Here is a 23,303-nt window from a genome sequence, read left to right as displayed (position 1 = left end):
GAAAACACAAGCACTGTGAGATGGACTCCCATCGCATTTGGTCCCCCACCCCCATCCAGAGGGTTGAATGCAAGCACCCAGGGCAGTTACCCACCCTCCGCAGTCTCCAGACTTTCCTTTTTCCTGAAGGCCCTCTGTGAGTGTGTTGTGGACCCACTGGTTGTAATCATTGTATGGCAGTCTGTTCTGCATGGTTAATTTTGCAGGGTGTCTACATAGTAAAATCTCTGATGCTAGTAAGGGCTTTATACCCTGTAGAGCTGGTAGGATTTTGCATTGCTGCTATATGTTAACAGTAGAAGTCTGCTGCCAGCATGAAGTAAAAGATAGTTGAGTCTGTAAGAGGTTGTAGGGTAAGGCAGAAATATTTGCCTGATATGCTTTCTTAGTATAGCCTCCTTGGGTTTACAGCATAAGGATCTACTCTTTGTAAAGTTACCTTTCAGAAGGTCTCTTCATTCTTTGGACACAAAAGGAAAAGTAGAAGAAGGGGGGTGGAGGAGGACCTCAGCTTTTACCTCGTACTTTCTTGACTTCTCTGTTTTAAATAGAGACCATAGGATTTCTGTTCCACCTCAAACGTGTGCTAACCTTAATGGGGACCGTGCACATTCATCAGTAAATGCTTATGCCCTTTTGGAGTGTTTATGCGGGGAGCTGTGTTTCACCCATGTGTTGTGAAATGCAGATAATCACACACTAAAGGCACAACTGATTCTTTACACAGTTCTTCTCTCTCTTCCCCTTGCTGTTAACTGGTCCCATTATTTAGTTAATGAATAAGATAAAGGAGGAGAATTTACACATTGCCCTTACTAGTACTTTGGATTAAGAATTTTGTATACCTCTTCCTTAGACAAAAACTGCAGGCTCTGCTCAACCTATGATGCATTAGAAAACCAGATTTAAAAAGATTACAACTCCAAGCATCTGATACTGGTTGAAGTTTTTCAATTTCTGAATAGTAATCTTTTGTTTAATATTCTTAGTGAATTAAATCTCCTTGAATTCCAGAAACTGTTAATCTGGAAATGTAATAAGACGACACTGCTGTTGAAGTGCTGAATGCTTTGTTCACACATTTTTAAGTTTCAGGGATCTGTGTTGAGAATACCGCAATGTCCTTTGTAGAAGATTATTTAGATCATAGGCTTTATTGACTGGTGAAATAGTGTTTATCTTCATAATAAGAAAATGCAGGAGCTGTAAAGGAGAATAAAGAAAACCACTGAAAAGAGGTCTCCTTCCACTCCAGTCTCATTTGTTGAAAGAAAATGCATATTAATTAAAAATTTAGACACTTCATTTCTGTTGCAAGGCTCCTTGCAAAAGACAAATTATTTTATACATCTAGTATCTGTTAGAACTGACAGATGAGATTAATATGCTTCTTAAATTACCATTACCAAGGGTCAATTAATAAGTGAACTAACCTTGTGAAAGTCATTCTGAAAGACTAGTTACAGATCTGTAATGGTCCCTGTCAAATTACATAGAATTGAGAAAATGAGAAAGCTGTCAAATAAATACGATACCTACTAATTACATTCTGCATAAGGTAAATGAGCTTTTGTGGTTGTTGGTAGAAGGAACAAAAAATAAGTCTAAGAAATGTTACCGATAATTATACACAGATTTGGAGTAAAGTTTACTTGAGGGAACATGTATGTACAGAAACCTGTCTTGGTAAGAGAAAAGTGAAATTTCTTGGAAGTCACAGAATAGGTGATGTGAAGATTGAATGACGATTAGAGAAATATTTCTTAGGCTATTGTATCGATGATCACCTCAGTAAATACAGAATTCCCCTATTTTTTTCATCCTTTGATTATGATACACTTTTTAGTTGGCCTCTTGATCTTTAGATGTTAACTTTACAAATAAAGGTTGCATTATGACAAGAAAGAAAACAGCCAAGTATGCTGTGTGACTTGACAACAATGAACACTGATACTAGGTTTCTCTCTGTGGGAAGGACTTTAAAAAAATACTTGGCTCCATACCTGTAGGCTGACCAAGTGTCATGTTATTCACTAACCTTATTTCTTGTGATCAGGTTACAAAACTACAGCAGATATAAAAGCAAGATCACAGAAAAATAGTTTGCATTCTTCCAGAAAATACTGAAGATTAAAGATACTTCCAGCAACAAAATCACCAATAAAACCATTTTCGGGTAAAAATTGGGCCTTCACGGCTGTTGGCAACTGCAAATAAGTTTTTGCACTATAGCTTTCAATGTGAGCCCATTTCTACGTTACTGGATTGTGTCTGTTAAATTAACTACATCTATTACTTACAAAATATTATTATACAAATACTAAATACTGTAGAAAAGCCCAAACTAGCTGTATGACGTGAATCTTGAAATACAGCAAGTCAAACACTTATTTGTACAGCAAACACCAGGTTTGCTGTGATGGCAGTAGTGGCTGTTCATGCATCTGTTTTCTAATAATGTGAGTTTAAGAAATTTCATTTTGATATGAATATTTATAGATTACAATAGTAGTCATGCTATTGGATAGGATAATCATACTACCATATGCTGCCATGAAGCTTTGAGCTGGAAGATACTTATTCCAGCCCTATAAATGTTTATAAGGGAGGTAGAGTCAGAGTGTACCAGCAATGCCATGTGAGTGAAGTGATCAGTCAGCATGGCTATTCAACACTGTATTCAAAATCTAAAGGCTGAAATATGTTCAGTTACAGCGTTTGATGGATAATTTTAAAAGATAAATGTGGTTCTGAAAATGAACATGTTCAGAAAAAAGGTTAAAAAAAAAGTTTCCATACATTTATGCAGTTCTGCTTTCTATGATCTTCTGCTAGGTACAGCAGAATATAAAGCAGAAAAATAAACTTAATTTCACTTTTCTTGTCGTTTCATTAGTAATAGAACATTTTTCTAGCATTGAAAATCCTATCTAGATCAAGATATTTTTGGTGAGCAACTTCATTTTAGTTAAACTCTTACACGATATAATTTACCTGCTGTCGAACCCAGTTGAAGTGACATAGTTTGTTACTAGCATATTCCAGAACATGTCAGGATTGATGAGCTATGAATATTGTGGTTAGTAGTATGCATTTTTATAAGATTTTTCCCAACATTCTACTAAACAGACAGTGCACCCTTCTCTGAATGTCCTTTTTTTCTGCAGGAAAATGTTGCTGTTGTACAATTTTCGTTCCTTGCTGAAGAGGCAATCCACAGATACGCTTATTTTTTTAACCTTTTAGTGAGAAAGATGAAGGTCTGATTACTTAAAATATGTTTCTGTCAGGCATGTTTTCTGTGGTTAAAACTTCCACTTTCTTTGAATTGCTTAGTACGAAGCTCATTTATCTGCTGATAAAGAGTAATTCTTTTTAAGTGGTCTGTAGTAAAATTAGGGCAGGTGACTAAACTCAGTCCACTCATATCTCTCTCTCAGCTGTCTCCCTTTAATGGTGTGTATAAGCTATTTGTAGAAGAACATAGAGTGCCATCTATTGAACAGTTATGTGATCCTGCAGCCCTGGTAATGAAAGAAGGTGAGACACAACCGTATTTGTAAAACATTTAACATACAGAAAAATTAACAGCCTACTAGAGATTTTAGTATGTTTCCTTTCGTTTTCATTTCCTTCTGTGACATAAAATGAAACACAGAGCCTCTAAAATAATTATTCTTGGCCTACTTTATGTTTGAGAAAATATTTGGAGATCTTTCTGCTTTCATAAGTAGACCTAATAATTTTGGTTTTTTTGCAGCTGATTCTGCATTCCTTATGAAGGGGTTTCTCCCAGATGATAAACTTAGCTCTATGATATCAGTTCATGCAACTTTTTTTTTCATTTGTGTCTTCAGTATCTGTGTTCACTGAGCAATTTTTATATGGCAAGTAATCATATTAGGGTGATCTATTGTTTCTTACTTCCATATTTCTTAAGATACTATACTACTTACAAGTATGATTGCTATACAGTTTTAGGTGCTTTTTGTTATTCAGATGCCATAGAATTTACTTGGTGTCATAGTAACAAACCTTTAGTTCTGCAAGACACCTCAGTTACAAACAGAATAGTTTTACTCTTTTTGATAGGCTCACTATGGTTGATGGATTGCTACTGATTTGAGCTCAAAAATCAAACTCTTGGTATCGATTGGACTGAGTTTCTCTATGTGTTTTGCATCGAGCTAGCAAGTTACTTAATAGTGATGGATTTATAAATAGGTTACTCCAAATAAAAGAACTTATCTTGTATTTGAACCAGCAATATATTGATGAAAAGTGACCTTGCCAAGTTGAAGGAGAACAACGCTTTTTGGTGTTGTAGCAGAACTGAGTGAAGAAGAACTTCTATGCAATTTGCAACTAATTGTTATTTTATTGAACAGTAAACTCAGGTCATTATGTGCGCTGCGTATATCAACTTAAAAACTAGAAGGATACAGGAACAATGATATGGAGACAGGACTAGACCTAGTCATGGACGACACCAGAATTTGGTGAAGAATAAATACTAGGTGCAGTCTTGGTTTTCTCTTTTTAGACAGGGACTTGTGCAATAAGATACCATTTGTACTCACTGGGGCTACTAGGAATTACCTTGGCAACAATGGTGACGCTTCAAGCTATAATTAAATAAATTTCATGAAAATCATACTGTATTGTTAAAATACCTCCCTATTTTTTTAAAAAAGTTCAGATTTTAATATACACAGGCCTATTATTTTTAGAAAAGATCTGTACTGTGATGTTAAGTCCCTTAATTGACATAGCTAGGCTCAAGGGGAGTATAATGGAGTAAAATACCACAGGATGAATTTCCATTATTTTGTGAGTGCAGCGACACTTTGGGACTAAATACATGAAGGTTCAATAGTCTATGCAAGAAGTCACTGTGAAACTTCAGAGGCTCTGTTCAAGGACTTCCTGTTCTAGGTCATTTAAGGTTTGGAAAAAAAAAAAATGCTATGCCTCAGTAGATTTTAACAGGTCAAAATGATGCAAGATTTCTCCTGCTTTGCATATTTTTTTCTACTGTATGTTTAATTTTCCAGTCTTATCATGGTAAACCTGTTTGTTTGAAATTACAGTTGCCTTTATTTAATTGCTATTAGTTTGTAATAGGGCATACTTTTATTTCTGTTAGGACTTTAATTCACTCCTGGTGTTCTGTTAGTGATTATCTCTGTGGTTACAAAGATACTTGTTTTTTCAGTTACAGCTTTGCAATAGGAGAAGCAAATTTTACTGCAACAGCTTGCTGTGATAAGTTCTGGAAGTTATTCCTTTTGTGGTCATTTATTTTGCAGGTATATGAAGAAGAGTCTTGCTGATTGTTGTAATTCAAAAAGGCCTTTTTTGTTTGCAATTTTTGGTGCAAATGGCATTTTAATGAATTTTGTGACTGACTAAATCCAAACTTTATTTTTGCTGCAATAACTTTGACTTTCCAATTCTCCTTTGTTGCCAAATAACTAAAGTTTTCTTTTTCTATGCATTTTTTGCCAGTTGATGCAACTGATGCAACTTGACGTAAGCAGTGAAAAAGTAGAGATTTGCAACATAATAATTTTCCTTGCAAAAAATGTTTTAGTTGTATTTTTAGACTCAAAATCATTTCTGTTAAGATTTGTAAATCATCAAAGGGTTTGAAAAGGGTAAAAAAAGACAAAATTGACAGTTACATTGTGAGTCTTGGAATTCAGGAAATTGCTCACGTAGGGTTGTCATAATTTGCAGTTTAGGAGAAGCATGAGGGAGAGAAAAAGAGAGGTCTACTTTATCTCCAGAAACAAAACAGGTGTAGAAATGTAGCATGGATGAAGTCCTGAAAGATAGTGAAAAATCAGTAAGTCAGAAGTCTGTAGATTTGGTTTGAGATCTAACTTTATGAAAACGCAGCACAGGAATTGCGGCTGTTATATGTTGTAAAATACCAAGTGAGAGTTTAGAATTAAGGGAAAGTGATGATGGAGCATATAGTATACTGAGGAGATGCCTTTACTAACATGCTCAATGTGGTAATTTAGAGTTGACTGAGATCTCAAAGAAAAAAATCCAGTGAGAGACACTAGAACCACTAATTATACCTTAAGATTAATAGTTTTAACAAGTAATGCTGTCGTCAGAGCTGAAGACCAGTGAAGCATTTCAGAAAGTTCCTGGGCTAAATGTAAGCAATAAAAATAAAAGAACATGAAATAAATGCTGTCTTTTGATGTGTCACTACATAGCAGACCCTTGTTGATCCTTTGGGAGCTACATTAGAACTGTTTGACTACTCGGAAGAGACTATTATTGTGTTAATTTAGCTAATTTGAGGCTCATTGACTAAATCTTTCTTTAGTGACAATTAATGTAGAGAGATGGTCCAACATGTTAAGAGTTACAAAGATTAGTTTTAGAGAGAGAAAACAGGTAATTAGAAACAACATTTTATTTCAGCTCAGGCTGCCCTTGGCATATCTTTCCATTATATACACAGTCTGCAAACAGTATTTCCACTAAAATAACATGGAAACCATTCAGATATTTCCTTTTTTCTATATATGAAATACATACCTTGCCATTGTTGGCAAAGTAGAAAAAACAACTACACTGTTACACTGAAACAGAGAAGCTGCTAAATGTTTGTGATCCGGGATGTGCTAATCGGTTTAGATGTTGTTACCGGGAAGATCAGCTGTCTGAATTATAAAAGTATCTGTCATAGACATCCTCTTGGAAGAAACAACCGGGCATAATGTGAAATTCAATAAAGCTGACTGTAGACAAAATCAGCAAAAACTCATTTAGTTCAGAATAACAGGGAAAGATAAACAGTGCTTTGTTACCTTCAGTGCTCGTATATCATTGTAACTGCTAAGGCTGGGCAAAGAATACAGGAAGGAAATGAAAGCAAAGTGCTAACTGTGAATACTTCTGTGATATATTTAGCCAATCAGATGTCAAAATTCAACCTTCATAATCTAATGGTTTACAACCTCTTATGATGATTTTGAGGAAGATTGATAAACTCACTTTTACTGTCATATATAACCAAACATACAGGAGGTAGCGAATCATGCAGATGGCATTTCCAGCACCCAAACCTTTTATCATCAGCATTGAAGTATGTTATATTTGGCTTTGCAAACAGAGTCAACAAAGGGTAAAATCTTTACTAGAGCAGAATATGTTGAGGAAGGAGAGGTGTGCTCCATGAAAAGTAGTTCAGCTCTGTGGTCAAACAGGCAGGTTCCGGTTGGTAATGCAAGTGCATTGAGTGTATGAGAGGCTGCCAGGGATTGAGAAAGAAGTTAGAATTAGATTTAGCAGCAGAATAAAAATAAATAAATAAATCTGAAAGTGACTGTATAGGTACAGAAACAGGACACTTAACAGTTTATCATCATGGCATGCTATGTGCTGGAAAAAGGGAATGACAAATGTTTTGTACCATAACACAACGCTTCACAGCAAAGACTCTCGGCGATGGGGGTTTTGCAGCTCTGCAGTTTGAATGGGTTTCATAATACACAGCCCTTGTGATTTGCTGTACAGTCATCTAAATTCTGTAAAGCAGATACAAATAAATCTCATCTAGTTCTCTTTATCTGATTTCTAGAGACTAACCTTTGAAAAGGTGAAATTTAAAAAATGTAAAATATATAAAATATGCTGATATTGTTTCCAATTTTGAAGAGGAGAGCAATTTATTTACAGAATAAACAAATTTCTCAGAATGAAAAAGTCCACTAGGAAAACCTTGCTTCTCAAATTTTTCTCTTCATCGACACTTAGATCCTAAGCACTCTAACTCCCTTCTTGGATCGAGCTTTGAAGGACTCCTGGCTGCAGCTCATCACTCGAAAACTGACAGTGTAAAGAGGATGAGATGTCATCCCAGGAATGCTGACAGAGCGAGAAACTTGGGCAACAAGGCAGCAGTATGCTGCATGCCCTCCAGTCCAGCTTGTGAAGTCCTCTATACAAGTGCTCTTGTAATTGCTTGTTTTGTTGCTTTAAAATAAAGAAACCTGGTTGGTTACATCTGTATGAGACTGGTATAAGCTTGAGTGATCCTTGACTTCTAAGACCTTTTCCCACTCATTTGTAGGAACAGATATGTTAAGCAATATTAAAGAAAAATGTATGTGTGTATGATATATACCTGACATTTACACTGACCTTTATTTTTTATGCCTAAACAAGTCAGTTTTCTTGTCACCAATGCATTTTAGATCTTGGATTTTTGTTGTTGGTCTGATTAGTTATGGGCTTTCTCTGACCTTGTTGCTTCTTGAATCCTTCTGTGAGATGAAATTTGTTAAACTCTTGCCGCTTCCTACATGCCATTTGGAGTTATTTTCAAGCAGTAAGAATGGTGAGCAGTATTTGAATACTGCTAGGAGCTATTTAAAAGTGCAAAGCCATTTTTCATTTTTTCTTTTGTAAGTGTCTTTGTTGTTTTTGTGATGCGGCATAGAGCCTAAAAATTCTGGCACAGCTTAAGTCTTAATCCTTTATTTCAGTCCTACTTCCACTCTTTTTGAATTTCTTTAATATTTTTGTGGTGATTAGAGTTGATTGCTTTGGTGAATCCTGATATCTTCTCTCTCTTCGCCACTCCCCCTCTCTTTTTGAGGGGCACAACATGTGTTCTCTTGTGATATGGGAAGATTTTAATTAGTGTTTATATGATCATCCGTAATACTTTTGGTCTGTGAAGTACACATGGCTTCATTTGAGGAGCTGTATTGCTCCACAGATTTGAGGGATGTCCTTTACTTCTCATTTGTTCACTGAGGTTATTTTTGGAGTGGGCATTCTAATTTCAGAACTCACAGATAATATTTAACAGGAAGTATGCTTCAGAAGTAATTTTAATTCTATTTTTGTATCTGTAAGAGAGACCCTTAGAAATATGCAGCTTTCTATTGTGAGGATGCAGAAAATTACTTTCAGTTGTGGTTTTGTGTCTATACAGCTGTAGAGTAGTGCTTAATGGGGGGAAAAATGAGACACTGAGAGGACAATCAGGTTTTCAAAGCTCTTTCAAAGGTGTTTTGATTTTAGTAGGATATATTATCCAGTCTTGTAAGGCACTTCGAAAAATCACACTGTGCGCATGTTTGTAGCTTAATAATCTTTGTAAACCTAATTTTACATCACTTGCTCAGCAAGACATAGAATTTAGCTATCAGTCTTGTATTTGGAGATCAAAAAATTTAGATTCAAGCTTGATTTAAATTTTGTCTGGTGTACGGCTTTGGTGAAGTCATTTCATCTCTGTTTCTTCTCCCATCTTTTGCCTATCTTATGTAATTGATTTTCTTTTGAAACATTCTGTTACGTTGCGTTAGTTGGTTGCATCAGTTCTATCATAATTAATCAGGATGGTTACGATCAGTTTAAGTACCTCATACCTCCTTTATGTCCACCTCTAAAATGGGGATGGTGATTTTGAGCCTTTTTGAAACTTCTTGTATTGCTTGCATTTCAGCAGTCCCCAGGTGCAGCAGAGTTTGCACATGCACCCAGAGCCCACGGGGAAGCTCTGCCAGGATGGCAGGACCGTGGAGCAGCTACCGGCTACCCACCCTGACATGCCCTGCTGCGTGCAGTGTGGTTCAGGTTTCCCGCACAACAGAAGAGAGAGTTTTGTGATAACGCCAGTGGCTTCCTCTCTCTGCTCCCAATTCCTTTGTTCACAGTGACTTTTGCATAACTAACCAGTTAAACCCAGTTTTCTCTGGGCAACCTGACTGTTCAGTGTAGTGTCCCTAGACAGTGACATTTATCAGAGGGACTGGATTTTATGAGGGGTGGATCTAGGGCATAAGATGGACTGAAGCTTTGGAAAATTGCTAGTTACCAACATTTGATCTTATATATAAAACTAAATATTCTGTGAGTATCAGAAGGAATCTGGCATGTGCAAAGAATTACTTTTTACAAATATTTAAATGTTAAAAATATAAAATCTTAAAATAATAGTCACAAGAACTCACAAGAGTAAATCTTGTCTGCTCCAAACTGACACAAATAACTGAAAATACCATTTACTGCTTGATGACCAGCTTTGCTTTTAATGTTTAAAAACTATCCTCAGGAATAAGTGGTAAAAAATATGAGATTAAGTTATCCATTTTGTGGGTTTATTTTTTCTGTTGGCAGACAAGAAAGCTTCTACAAAATCCCAAATTATTTATTTCCTTTTTTAATGAGCTGAAAACCTCAAAATAATTTTTGGAATCGGGTTTAGTGTTGTCCTGCAGGAAAGGCAGAGTTTATTATGGTATAAGCTTTTATGAGTATGTATTTAATGTATTCTTTTCTCTGAGGCTTATGCCATCATTCTGTATAATTTTTTCTGTTTTCCTGCTCTGTGATCTTGTTCACAGGAAAGGGATCATTTTATACTGACAGCAGAGAAAAATTTTCAGGACTTAAGTTCTACAAGAAAACAGCGCCTTTTTAGCAATATTGTGATTCAGAGACACACAGCTGTGGAAGAAAATACATTTACTGTGACACTAATAGCATTACAGTATATACATTCAATTAGATAGTGAATTCATAATTTCTTAGTTTAGTGCTATGGAGGAATTTAATATATTAAAATAAAAAAAATTAAATGTATAGTATTTTAGCTTCATTTTGCAGCAATGAATGTATTTCACTGATGGCATCTTCCAGGCGTATTCTGTAAAGTGAACTGCAAATCAAGAGGATTTCTGATGCTAGAAGACAGATTGTAGTACTGCCAGTACAGGATAAAGAACCTGGAAAACTCCAAGTACTGTTATCACTAGTTTAATCATTCAAGATTTGTTTTCATACTCACACTGAGGGAGATCCTTCCCCCAAGATGTAATGGCTTTTCTGGATTGCCAGGGCCAGGTTTTTCAGAGAGATGGACAGTTTCTGATGTTATCTCAAGCCAACAGGAGGTGCAGGTGCAATGTGCTTTTGGAGGTTGGCCTTTACTGAATGTAAACTGGCAAAGACTTCTTGCTATGTTCACTATGTTGTGCTTTTCTATGAATTACATCACTTTTCAAATGATTTCTTTCTGAAGAAAGGCATGAGACAACTAGCATTTGAAGGTTGATTAAAAAATAAGATTATATTTTGCCAATATCCGAGAAAAGAAATAGGATAGAGTTTAGGAACACTTGCAGTGAGGACTTCCTTGTGATAAACTGATGATCTAGTAGGAATTCAAAACAATCTTTGCATGTCTAAATCTAACGGCTTTTCAGGTATTGCATAGATCCTTGTTAGGAGAAGAATGAATCAGAAGACCTATAGCAGTTGTATAGTATGTAAAATGTTTTACAGCTTAGGGTAAAAGAAAGTCTGCATTCATGAAACTCTCTAATGCTCTACATTTTCTTCCAATAGTGTTTTTCCAACAAAACATGTTAGAGATAAAACATGTCTAATAAAGGCAGACACCTATCATAAAATAAAAGCCAAGACACTGCTGCTTCACCTCTAGTCTTCATGAGTATGAAACGTACAGAAGAATACAATGATACCTATAATCACCAAGGTAGTGCTTTAGGCTTTCAAAAGTCCACGTACTGAACATTAACTGAAAGGAGATGTTCAGTGTCTTCATACTGCAACGATCCTTTCAGACTGGAACTGCTTATATTTCACTTGTGAAGGTATTGTGAAATGGCATGTTAATAAAAGGTTACGTGACTATTGCTAGATAAGAAACCAATAAAATTAGAGTAATAAATTGTACATTTTTAAGGAATCAGAATCTAATTTTTTAAGTGGATGCATTAGCAAGATAAAGCCTCTGTAAGATGCCCATAGGAGTACTTAGAATGGCTAATTAATCCCTTCCCACCTAAGCTCTAACTCTGAACGTGAGGCTGAATTCTCCCATTGCAGGTAATGGTGCCATTTTTTGCCATCATCTGTACAACCTTGCTGAGGTAATCGATACTCTGTCATCAAGTAGTTTGAGATAGAATTATGCATACCTATTAGAAACAGTGTATTTTGGTTTTTATATCCTCTCCTTCCATCTCTTCTTGTGCCATAGAAAAATTAGCTAATGTTTTATTCATATTCCTAAAACAGGAAAATTTAATTGTAATTAATTTCTGTGTGTCTGAATTATTGTCTTCTCTGAGTTGTTTTAGGTAATTGCATCAAGTTTTTACTAAAACCTTTCAATATAAAGAGAATTTCTTTACTACTTTCTATGACCCAGAGACGGCCAAATGTTTTTTTCTTACCAGGAAATTGCCTACATGAAAGATCTGTTCTTTACTGTCAATCCACACTTAAAAATTGGTGATAAATAAACCTAATAAGTATTCTCAATAATAATTCTAATCAAGCTAGGAATAAATAAAGCCAGCAGTGGTCTGTACCTATAGGTACCTCAGAATAACTAAGACTGGGGCAGGTAGTGGGATAGCAGTCTTTTGTAATGGTACAGTGCTCCTTTCAGATGTTTGAGCCCCCCCCAATTCCAGGATGACGCACCTTTCCTCTGTCTTGGTCGTATTTTATTCATCTGCTTTTCCTGTCGTGGTGGTTTGACCTCGGGGGGGTTGGAGCGATGGGACGACAAGCTCATGGGTCGAGGTGAAGACAAAACGCCTGTGCTGCGTTTTGCCCTTTCTTACACACGGTTTCCCAGAGGCGCCACCAGCCTCGCTGATGGGCTCAGCTGTGCCCTGAGGTGGGGCCGCAGCGGAACCGGCTGGAACCGGCACGGGGCAGCCCTGACCTCGCCTCACAGAGGCCCCTGCGGCCGCCGCTGCCGACACCCAGGTACGGACACCCGATGCAGCTGTGTGCTCCTGCCCACTGGGACCTTGTGCTGCTGGTTCACACACAGAAATGACTGATTTTATTTTAATTTTTTTTCTGAGTGAAGCTGCGTGTGAGGAATATGTGGAAAAACCATCTGTTGAAACAACTGGAAGAATTCTGTGAGAAACATTCTTATCAGCAACAAATCGGAAATTGAAATTAGAAGGCAGCTAATGACTAAAGAACCTGTATTAGACTTTGAAGATAATTAAGTACCAAAAGATACTCCAGATTTACTTATGAAAAACTTTAAATTTATGATGTAATTTTGTGTGGGCAATTGGCTGGCTGGCTGCAAAGTAAAAGCAGACATTTATATGCAGAGAAGGAAGGTGGCTATCCAGAATCGTTTCACCAAAAGCAATAAATGAATGAAAACAACCGTTCTGTGAAGAGAAACCTTTGAAATTACTTTAAGTAATGGTAAGAATGAGACTGGTTATCTTTTCCTGTAAATGTTGTTGCTGACTGCAGAGTGGAAGGGAATCAAGACTATATAAAGCAGAGTGCTTAAAACAGGTTTGCACAGCTTTGAATAAGCTTACTCCTGGTAATATCATTATATTTGGGGTGACGAAAAAGATCCTTACTTCAGATATGGCGAGGGAAATTGGATGGGAAGTCAAGAAGTCCCTTTTGAGAAGGGAGAATATTGAATAAGAGTTTGTCTAGACAAACAGGCTAAAATCTCTTACTGCCTGCAGTTTTCAGTTTTATATTGCTTTTCCCTATTTTATTGGTGTGCTTAATTTTATCAGTGTTTCTCAGCTGTATTGGAAGCAATAGCTGAAGTCTGCTTTGTATCCTGTCATGGAGACTTGTGTTGTGGGGTGTAACAGTTCTCATAAACCCTTGATTATCCTTTGTAGTTTGCATGTACACTTTTGTCAAAAATTAAATTGGGATTTAGCCTCAAGTGTTCCTGAAAATATGATTGGTTAGATTATGATGAACATAACTTTATCATTATGAACATAATTCCATAACTTTTAAGTTGGAACATTGAAAGCATAGTCAATCTTATCAGATTTTCACATAATAAATAGCTACAGAGCTCTGCAGGTTTGGGGTTTTTTTGTCAGTTTGTCCAAATTTGTCTTTATGCTTACTACTTTTCCTTAGAGTTATGTTGTTATAATCAGGTAGGAATTTAGATACTTTCTGAATGTTCAATTACAATCTCTTGCTATCAAAAGAATGAATGCAGTATCTTTCATACATCAGTCAAGTTTTACATTAAAACTAGACAGGCTTTCCTGCCTTTCTTCTTTATTGAAAGACTGAAATCTCACTTTTCTGATAGTTAGGCACAGTCTAATTTTCCACCTGGTTTTATTTACAGCCTAATTTGTTTTTTGTGTCAATATTGTCTTTTACTTGAATGCTTCTTTCTCTTGCACATGTTGTGGTTTTTTAAGTAACAATATACTTTTGTTGCTTCTTTGCTTTGTTGTTGGTTTTTTTTTGTGGGCAGTGGGGCTTTATGGATTTTTTGGTGAGGTTTTTTTGGATGGGCAAGATAAGATATAAGGCAGCTTCTTTCACAAACTAGTTATGTAAAGATAGATGGTCCTAATTTCAGTGCTGCAGGCTTTTATTTTGAAAACGTCGTAGAAGAGTGGGTTTAAAGGGAGCTGGTGAGTTAGCCCGTAATGCTTAGGACAAGCCTGGAAATTATTGTACAAAGACTAATAAAGGCCTCTGTCGTCTTAATAAAATGAAACAGAGACCGTGTAACCGTTGCTACGGACCTGTCATGCCAACTTTTTTGGTGTGAGTCAGTCTCAGGCATGGTGGACTTGGCAGTGATAAAGTAAATCTGTTTCAGTCATTAATAAGAATTTCCTATTCTCTTCCTTAATCTGTTCGAGTCTGGGAAAAAAACCCCTAGTGTTAGATCAGCCTTTGCTTTAGATGACTTACAATTTTGATAAAGCAGCTGAAGTAGTTTTTTAAATTTAGCAAAACCTTTGTTCTTTCCAGTGAGCAGTATAGTCACTTAATATTGAGAGATAGATTAAGAGCAAATTATCTTGAATTTGAAAATTAATTTGCTGGAATTTCACAGAGAAATATTGCTATTCTTCCATTTCCCAAAGCAATTAACATAGTTTTGATGAGTCAACGTTTACTAAGATAAAGCATCTGGCTCTGGAGCCCTCAGCACAGGAAAGACACGGACCTGTTGGAGCAGGTCCAGAGGAGGGCCACAAAAATGATCAGAGGGATGGAACACCTATGAAGAAAGGCTGAGAGAGCTGGGGTTGTTCAGCCTGGAGAAGAGAAGGCTCCAGGGAGACCTTATTGCAGCCTTTCAGTACTTAAAGGGAGCTTATAAGAAAGATGGGGAGAAACTTTTTAGCAGGGCCTGTTGCGATAGGACAAGGAGTAATGTGTTTAAACTGAAAGAGAGTAGATTCAGACTAGATACAAGGAAGAAATTTTTTACGATGAGTGGTGAAACACTGGCACAGGTTGCCCAGAGAGGTGGTAGACGCCCCATCCCTGGAAATGTTCAGGGTTGGGTTGGATGGGGCTCTGAGCAGCCTGATCTAGTTGAAGATGTCCCTGCTCATTGCAGAGCGGTTGGACTAGATGACCTTTAAAGGTCCCTTCCAACCCAAACCATTCTATGATTCTTTTTGTCAGCAGTTTCCAACTGTATCTAAAACTGTATCTAGCTTTAATGTAGTTCAGTAATAAGACTCCATTTTCCTTCCTAGTCCCCATCGCATCATATGCAATCCTGAGATTACTACATTGACTTTAGAGTACAGAGTTAAACAAGCCCTGGAAATTGAAGGGGCATGTGCCCCCATAAAGCTTCAACTGTGCCAGTGCCACATGAATCAGTTGTCTTCACATCAGAGTATTTGTTTGCTTTTAAGATGTTAAGCTATATATCTAGTAAAAAATAAGGCTTGGGAAAGGCTTGCAAGAACAATTACTAGAGAAGTGAGGATAAGCAGTGAGTAGATGTTAAAATGGACTGTGACACTATTTACAAATAGTGTATGTGAGTAGATAGTTTACTCATAACAAATACTCCTACTCACACCCAGCACATTGAATTATAAAAGTGGAATGTATTTATAAGCATAACAAAGTACAGAGAGATGTGGTGATAAGCCATCCATTTTAATAAGGAAATAGAATTCTGACCTAATTCTTTCCCAGTAGGATTTATCACTAACTTATAAATAACTTATAGGTATAAGACAAGGCAATGAAAAATAAATTAACAGAATAAACAACGTGTTCAGAGACTTCCAGCCCCTGCTACTACCACTTTCTGGAAAGACTGGAAAAGAGTAATATTAACGTCTGTGCTCAGGTTAATTTTCTGGCTAGCTTAACTCCATTAAAGAGTTGAGTCCGGGTAGGTGAAAATGATAGCTGTGTCTCTGATGTGTTTATTGCTGTATTTTACTGATGTCTTGGTGAGAGGAGAGAACTGCAGGTATAGCATGCAGTTGCAATCTAAATAGATCTTTTCTGTTATCTAAGAAGTTTTGGCATGGTTTGCCCTAATGACTGATTAAGTTTTGGTAACTCATTGTGACTTTCCATTGCAAGTGGATTGGAGGGTTGAGATACACAGTATGACCTTTCTTTCCAGTTTTTGGAAGTAAAGGAAGTCCAAACAAATCTTCAGCTGCATATGTCGGCTTTATGTTCAACAGGTGCTTTCATACACTGGGATGTGAGTGTGCGTATGTATATATACCTGTTTACATAAGACTGCATATGTTGTTCTGTCCTTCCATACCTTATTAGAAAAGCTGGAGAACTGTCAAAATTACCTAACATAATGCTTCATGCCATCATCGAGAAAATGTATTTAATATGTCTAATGTGCTCTTGCCTTTTTTTTTTTTAAAGACTTTTAACTGAGCGCTAGGAGATATGTCAATTATACTGTGATAGTTCTATATATGTCCACTCTAAATGTGTTTGAAAAAAGTAAAGAAACAAATTCTAACCAAATCTTCACATGATTAGTATCAAATTTACAGGGGGTCTTTTTTTCTTATACTCTAGTCATTTCATTCTTCAGGAAACATGGCATTTTCAAGCTGCCAAGGGGTATCTTGATTTGAATGTACATCTGTCTTTCTCTTTTGCTTAGATTGAAAATCTGCTCTGAGCCTAGTCCAAAAGAATGGGCTGCAAGTGGTATCCTTGGCAGGGTCTGGTTACAGCAGCACTGATCTGAGCTATGTTTTTCTTAGTCTTTGCTCGCTGTGATAGTGAACTAATGAATTTACTCCTCTCTTTTTGTTCGTACAGCTTGAAGTTGAGGTCACAGATATAAGTGGGAAAACCATTGATGGTCCAGTCCGCCTAGATATTTCTGTTATTGATCAAAATGATAACAGGCCAATGTTCAAAGAAGGACCCTATGTTGGTCATGTCATGGAGGGATCCCCTACAGGTAAGTCCATGCTAATCATATCTCTATAAATAATGCCTTAACAAATTCTGTGTTGATAAATGCATTATTATCATATTGTACAACTTTTCTTGCTGCTTTTGTGGCTCACTGAATCCTTCTCCCGCATAAAGAGGTGGTAGCGGCCGTTTAGGACAGCAGATAATGATTTTTTAAAAACAGTCAAGTCTCTGCAGTAAAAAAGAAAAAAAAGTAACATAGTTTGGAATGAAAGCTTTGATTTAGGTTTACACTTTTTTATTCACATCTGGAATCAGTGAAGACAACCCCTAGGATATGATTAAGATTCAGACCAAATAACATGTACAATTTCTGTTCATAGTGGGAATTCCACCTTTTTCTCTGTAAGGTTAGCTGGTGGAAGAGTCATTTTTATTTGTTTAGGTAGCATGAGGCTAGATAAATAATAGGAATAAATGGAAAGTGCATTATGAATATGGTAATATTGTAGGGCAGATTGAAATACTGAACAATGTTACTTGTGTAAATGCAGATACAACAGTTACAACAAAATAAAGACACACTTTGAGGATTAAAGTTAGTAATGAAAATGTTCTGATTAAATTCACTGTTGATTTTGTTTGATGATGAAATTCTATAAGAACAAGATATTGTTCCAAATTTCAATTTGGGTACAACCATCCTAGCTAAACTCTTCCTGTAGATGAAAGCTGAATTAGTTTTCTTCAACTGTTGTCCTCAGCTGTTGTGCAATTTTGTTGTGAGTTATTAAACAGCTGTTGCATTTCACTCGAGAGGTATCTCCACTGCATTCATAAGTGGTAATTGTATGATCAGATTATGTTATGGAGTTAACCTGGATCTTGGTGAAAGAAATCTAAAACAGTAGAAGCTCCTGTTAATATCAGTTGAGTGACAGTGATTTAATTGAGATCAGAGTTGTGGGTTATATATTTGTATGACTTTCTGTACATCATTGAACACAAGGCCTTATCCTCCTTATACAGTTGAAGCTGTGGGTATAGACATAAGGTTTTGGCTGTGTAGGCATACTGAAATATTTTGAAATGAAAGCTGGAATCAAGTATATTATATTTTTATGAATATTTAATATTCATTGAAGCTTAATGGGGTGACATGTGCTTTGTTTACTCTGAACAAGGATAGACATTACCTTTCACTTCCTTCTATTACATATTGATAGGACTAGAAGTTATTCTTTGTCCTTATTTTATTATTTATGTAGTTTCTAGAAATCATGTAACCTTTTTAGTGAGTTTTGCATTTTCACGTATAGTTGCCATTGTTTGAAAAGCTGTAGGTATGAAATGCATTATGATCTGCTCCTTCATCAGATTAAAAAGAGTTTTCAGGTAAATGTTTGTTTACCTTACTTGTGACAAGCATGTAATGAACCAATTGACGATCTTTTCAAACAAGAAAAGTGTTTCATATTTGTGAGTATGGCTGCAAGTGGAACACTCTTTTCTGTTGTAGGTCTCTAGTACATTCTTAATTTATTTCGTATCTTGATCACTTATTCAGAATTCAAAAGAAACTGCCTTAGACTGTCCCACTTCCCATTCCCCCAGTGTTATAATGAGAGTTCCATAATTAACTGAGAATATATTGCTAACAAATGTCAGAGATTCCTTTGCACAATCAGTCAATAGTATGTAGCAGAGTGTGACTTACCTAATCGGATCAAGGGATCAACTTTATTACGTTTTCATTTAAACTACAGCATCTTCTTGTCATGCCCATTTAGATACACATTCCTAGACCACTGAATAGGATGGTGTAGTTTTAGTAGATTCACAGCTCCTAAATCCAGTATTTCAGTAAAAGAAAGTGGTGCCAAACAGCTCAAACTCTGCAGTGTTTAAGCTTTAATCTTGCTGGTAGTATATGAGGTCTGGATATGAGCTTTGAGTTCCTGCAAGTCTTTCAGTAGTCTCATCTCTCTCCATCAAAGCAGAAGTTTACACCTCTTATGTACCACATGCCCTTCCCACACAATATTTAGTCTAATGTTTAGCTGTGAGTGTTGATTCCAGGCTATGGGACAATATGTAACTGTTATCTGCTGTATGTTCTTTCTTTACTCAAACTCTATACCAAGTTTCTTTTCTCTGACAAGTATTTTTAATTTTTTTTAGCTGGCATTTCCCTATTTTTGCCTATCTGTAAACTATCCTTGCCTTTCCTTTTTTTCACTCATTATATTGAAGTTTATGCTTCTGATTCAGTAGACATGTTTCTCAGTCCAATTTCCAGTGAATTCTTCTGTAATTGTGTTCATTTTCTCTTGCTGCACTTTGGTATTTATCCACGTAGCATTTGGCATTTTGATTGTCTTACCTGTTAGTCAAAGTCTGAATAATTTTTCTCAACTTTATCTTTTTCTTATCCTCTCCCTCTTTCCCCCAGGTATTCATCCCACTAGACTTCATAACCTCATTTTCCTGGTGTCAAGAACACCAATACTTGCAAAATTATTTTGTGCAAGAGTGAACCTGTAGAATCAGTGTTAGCTAGAATCTGTCATAGTTCTCAATGCAGATGGCATCCAGTCAACCAAGATTGCATGTTGTTTACATCTCTTTTCCACAGTTCTTCAAATTTTATGGCATATATCTTAAAATTATTCATCAGGTTCTGCTGTCTTGCTGCTCCTAATCAATAGTTGCACTGCAGAGCTTGATAGAAATCTTTATGTGCGTGTGTTTGCATGTATGACTCCTGATTCCTTCTTTTTGTATTAAAATTGTATTGTTGTATTTCTTTTTTGAAGTTCCAAAAGAAAGGCTTTGCATTATATGCATAACCTTATTTCCTGTCACAGCCAACTTCATCTTCATTCAAGCTCTGAATCAAACCCATTCACTGAGATAGTCTTCTGCTGAAAAACAAAGAATGCTCATATAGGTATCTTGGATCTGTCTTCATGATCACTGGTTCAAAGTGTAAATGTCCATGGATTCCAATAATTCAGTGACAAGAGATGTATAATTATGTAGAGAAAGATATAGATATACTGGACTGTGAAACTTGCCTGAAGGATTTTGAGGCCTTGTTAAGGAATTCAGATGATATTATTACCTTGCTTTAAATTATTCATTGCTGGGTTCCTGTATGTTTTCCTGTGGGGCCATAATTTTAGTAGTCACAAACCCAATGGAATTTTCTAGTGGCTTTCCACTTATTTATTGACTCTAAAATTGCACTTACACATTGTCTATGATTAATCAGAAATATCATAGATTTACTAATAAATAAATCTTGGAAAGAGTTAGCATCACAAATTTAAATATATACATCTCAATTTTAATAGTCAAGTGAATATTTACATTGGACTTCCTTGATGATGCTGTAAGACACACGTTCCAGCTTTTTATTGTTTTCCAAAATGTCTTTTTTCCTCAATGATTTGAGAGTTTAGTTCCTTAATTAGGGAAAGACACAGAAGTTATAGTGAAATGTTGTGCCAAGCCCCTTTTAAGGACCCTACTTTCTCTGTCATTGGGAGATAGGTACAAGTAGAAGAAAACAAAAGAAAACATGGAGATAGTGTGTAATTTTTGTATTTATTTAATCTGTCTGTGAATAATTGAAGAATCTTTTGTGCATAGTCCCAGTGAGAATGTGTTTTGGTAGTGTTTTAATACATTTTTTGTGTTACTAAGTCCATTCATCTTTTTTTGTGTGTGATTTTTGAACTCACAGCAAACACCACTGGTTATTTGGACATCTACAATTTGTGTGTCATCACTTCACTAGAGAGGCAAATACCTGGGTGTAATTACTGAGAATATAAACTTGTATATGCATTACATGAATATTCATTTAAATTTCAAATTAGGGCTTCCCACAGCTTATATTTAATGATAAAAATATGTGAATAGTAGGTGATATAGTAACGTATTTCTTTCCTGATATATCTTTCCTGGGGAAAATTCATGATATAGTTAGTTACAGTGAGTTAGCTGTTTTCATGGAAAATTGTCGTATTCCTGGAAATAGCCTAGAGTCAAATTCTAACAAAAGTACACTCAAATGTATGCTTAAAGTGACCATAGATGTTTTCAGATTTCTATTAGGAGGTCTTTTCCTGGACAAACTGCAAACTTGGAGGCTATTTATTTATTTAAAAAAAAAAAAAAAAAAAAAAGACCAGTAGAGAAGTAGTTTGCATTTTTTTTATTTATAAAGTCTCTAGTTTCCGTATGAGACTGAAGTCAGCATATATATACACCAGGAAAATAATAGTTGAGCCTGATTCAGTGACACCTATGGCAATTTTTCTACTGACTGTAATGGGTTTTGTGTTAACTGTACTGCTGATTTCTCACGTTTTTGTTTTCTAAGTTATGACCCAGTTTATTTCCTATAGATCTCTGATCTATCCAGCTGCCAACTCTAGGGTTTAAGATCTGTATCCTGCTGCAGACTTACCTCAGTACATTAATGAGAGTGACTGTAATCCTATGGATTCCATAGGCAGGCAGAAACATTTGGATGTTTCACTCTTTGAAGGTTGGAAAGTGAAGGCTGGTTAAATGAACTTGGCAGCCATCTCATTTCACTTGCTGGAGGCATTTAACAGAAATTATTTTAAACACATTTGACATTATGTGACTTGTAACAATATGCTGCAAGCCCAGTGGGGTAAAATCTTAACTGCAGTGGTTGGGAAAATTGCTTGAGAATTGCATTTAAAAAAAGTAACTTGTTTTCCATGATGCGTAATAGCCTGAATACATTGCATTCCAGCCAAGGAGCCCCAAACCAGGACTGATAGATGTCTATAAATAATTGCTAGAAATAAAGGGACATTTGAAGACATTTAGAGAGGAAACAGAAGGAATTAAGAAGAGTAGCCTAGAGGGTTGTTCAGTATCATAAAATAATAATTTGTAAAATGGATAAAGCATGAGGAAGGGTCTGAAGCATTAAGTGTTATTGATAGCTATGCATTGTATAATAGTGAATGCCTATGATTTAGATAAATGAAAACTGGTTCTAAAGATGGCAGCTTCTTATCAAGAACAACCTGCCAGGATGGGGTTTTTTTTTATACTTAACCTAACAACAACAACAAGATTAGTACATGAATTAATATAATGAGATTGGATATGATAGGTGAGAATCAAAAGATACCAGGAAAGGTAAACTATGGGCGGGCTGGCCTAGCAAAGTGGCAAGGATATATAAGGCATCTTTGTCTGATATGCACCTGTTGTCATCTTTGATACATTTCAAATATTATGGTGGTATTTTCTGGACTGTGTTTTCTTTGTTCCTTGTAATCCCTGCTGGTTTATAGAATAAGAAGGTTACCAAAGCTGTAAAATTGCAATGAATTTGGTGAACTCTCCAGGCCTATTTCTTCCTTTTGACCTATAAATCCAATAGCATGGAGGAAAATACAAGGGTGCTTTTAAGAGTTTTCTTTTAACCAAAAGATTAAAATTAAAAATAAAATTTAAAAAAAGAATTTTCACAAAAAGCCATCGGAAAAGAATAGTAAAGGATATAGTTTCTTTTTGTCTAGGTAAAAGTAGCATCTGAAATTTCCCAGTGGCTTCTGATTCTGCCTGCTTCAGTGTTAAGATGATAATTCAATCTTTTTTGTCACAAAAGTTACTGCATTCTGCATATACATACATTTGTTCATGGGTTTTTTTAATACATTGCACATATTTTAAAAATAAGAATACACTTCCTGGAAGATTAAATTGGAGGGATAGTTCAGGATATCAAATCCTAAATAGCATGAAAACCAAAATGGTGTCAACATCAACACCCCTTTAGAGCAAGCACTAAGCACCAGTTGATGATCTAGGTCTGAAGTAGGATGTGGGTTGCGTATATTTATTGTGCTGATGATTCTTACTGTGCTGAATTTTACTCAAAGTATGATGAGGAGATTTACAAAGCTTTTGAGAGTTCCACACAGAAAATCTGCAGTTGGTTTGGTGGAATGCAACCATTGTGTAAAACTATTTCACCAAGCAAAATGCTTCCTAAGCAAAGTAGTCTGGGGCAAATACTTGAAAAA

At 36.0% G+C, this 23,303-nt stretch overlaps 1 protein-coding gene across 5 annotated transcripts in view; it reads left to right on the top strand.

The window, feature by feature from the left end:
* Window positions 1-23,303, top strand: part of CDH13 (cadherin 13) — a 521,353-nt gene that overhangs the window by 281,487 nt on the left and 216,563 nt on the right. For all 5 annotated transcript variants that reach the window (XM_050904351.1, XM_050904352.1, XM_050904353.1 and 2 more), the window contains exon 6: window positions 17,119-17,263. In XM_050904351.1, coding sequence (XP_050760308.1) covers window positions 17,119-17,263 — 145 coding nt within the window. The remainder of the gene's footprint in view (window positions 1-17,118; window positions 17,264-23,303) is intronic.

The sequence above is a fragment of the Gymnogyps californianus genome, chromosome 12 (assembly GCF_018139145.2).
Source record: "Gymnogyps californianus isolate 813 chromosome 12, ASM1813914v2, whole genome shotgun sequence".
In the NCBI taxonomy this organism is placed as follows: Eukaryota; Metazoa; Chordata; class Aves; order Accipitriformes; family Cathartidae; genus Gymnogyps; species Gymnogyps californianus.
The sequence above is the reverse complement of the archived record's forward strand: the minus strand, read 5'-3'. Positions and strand labels throughout refer to the sequence as shown.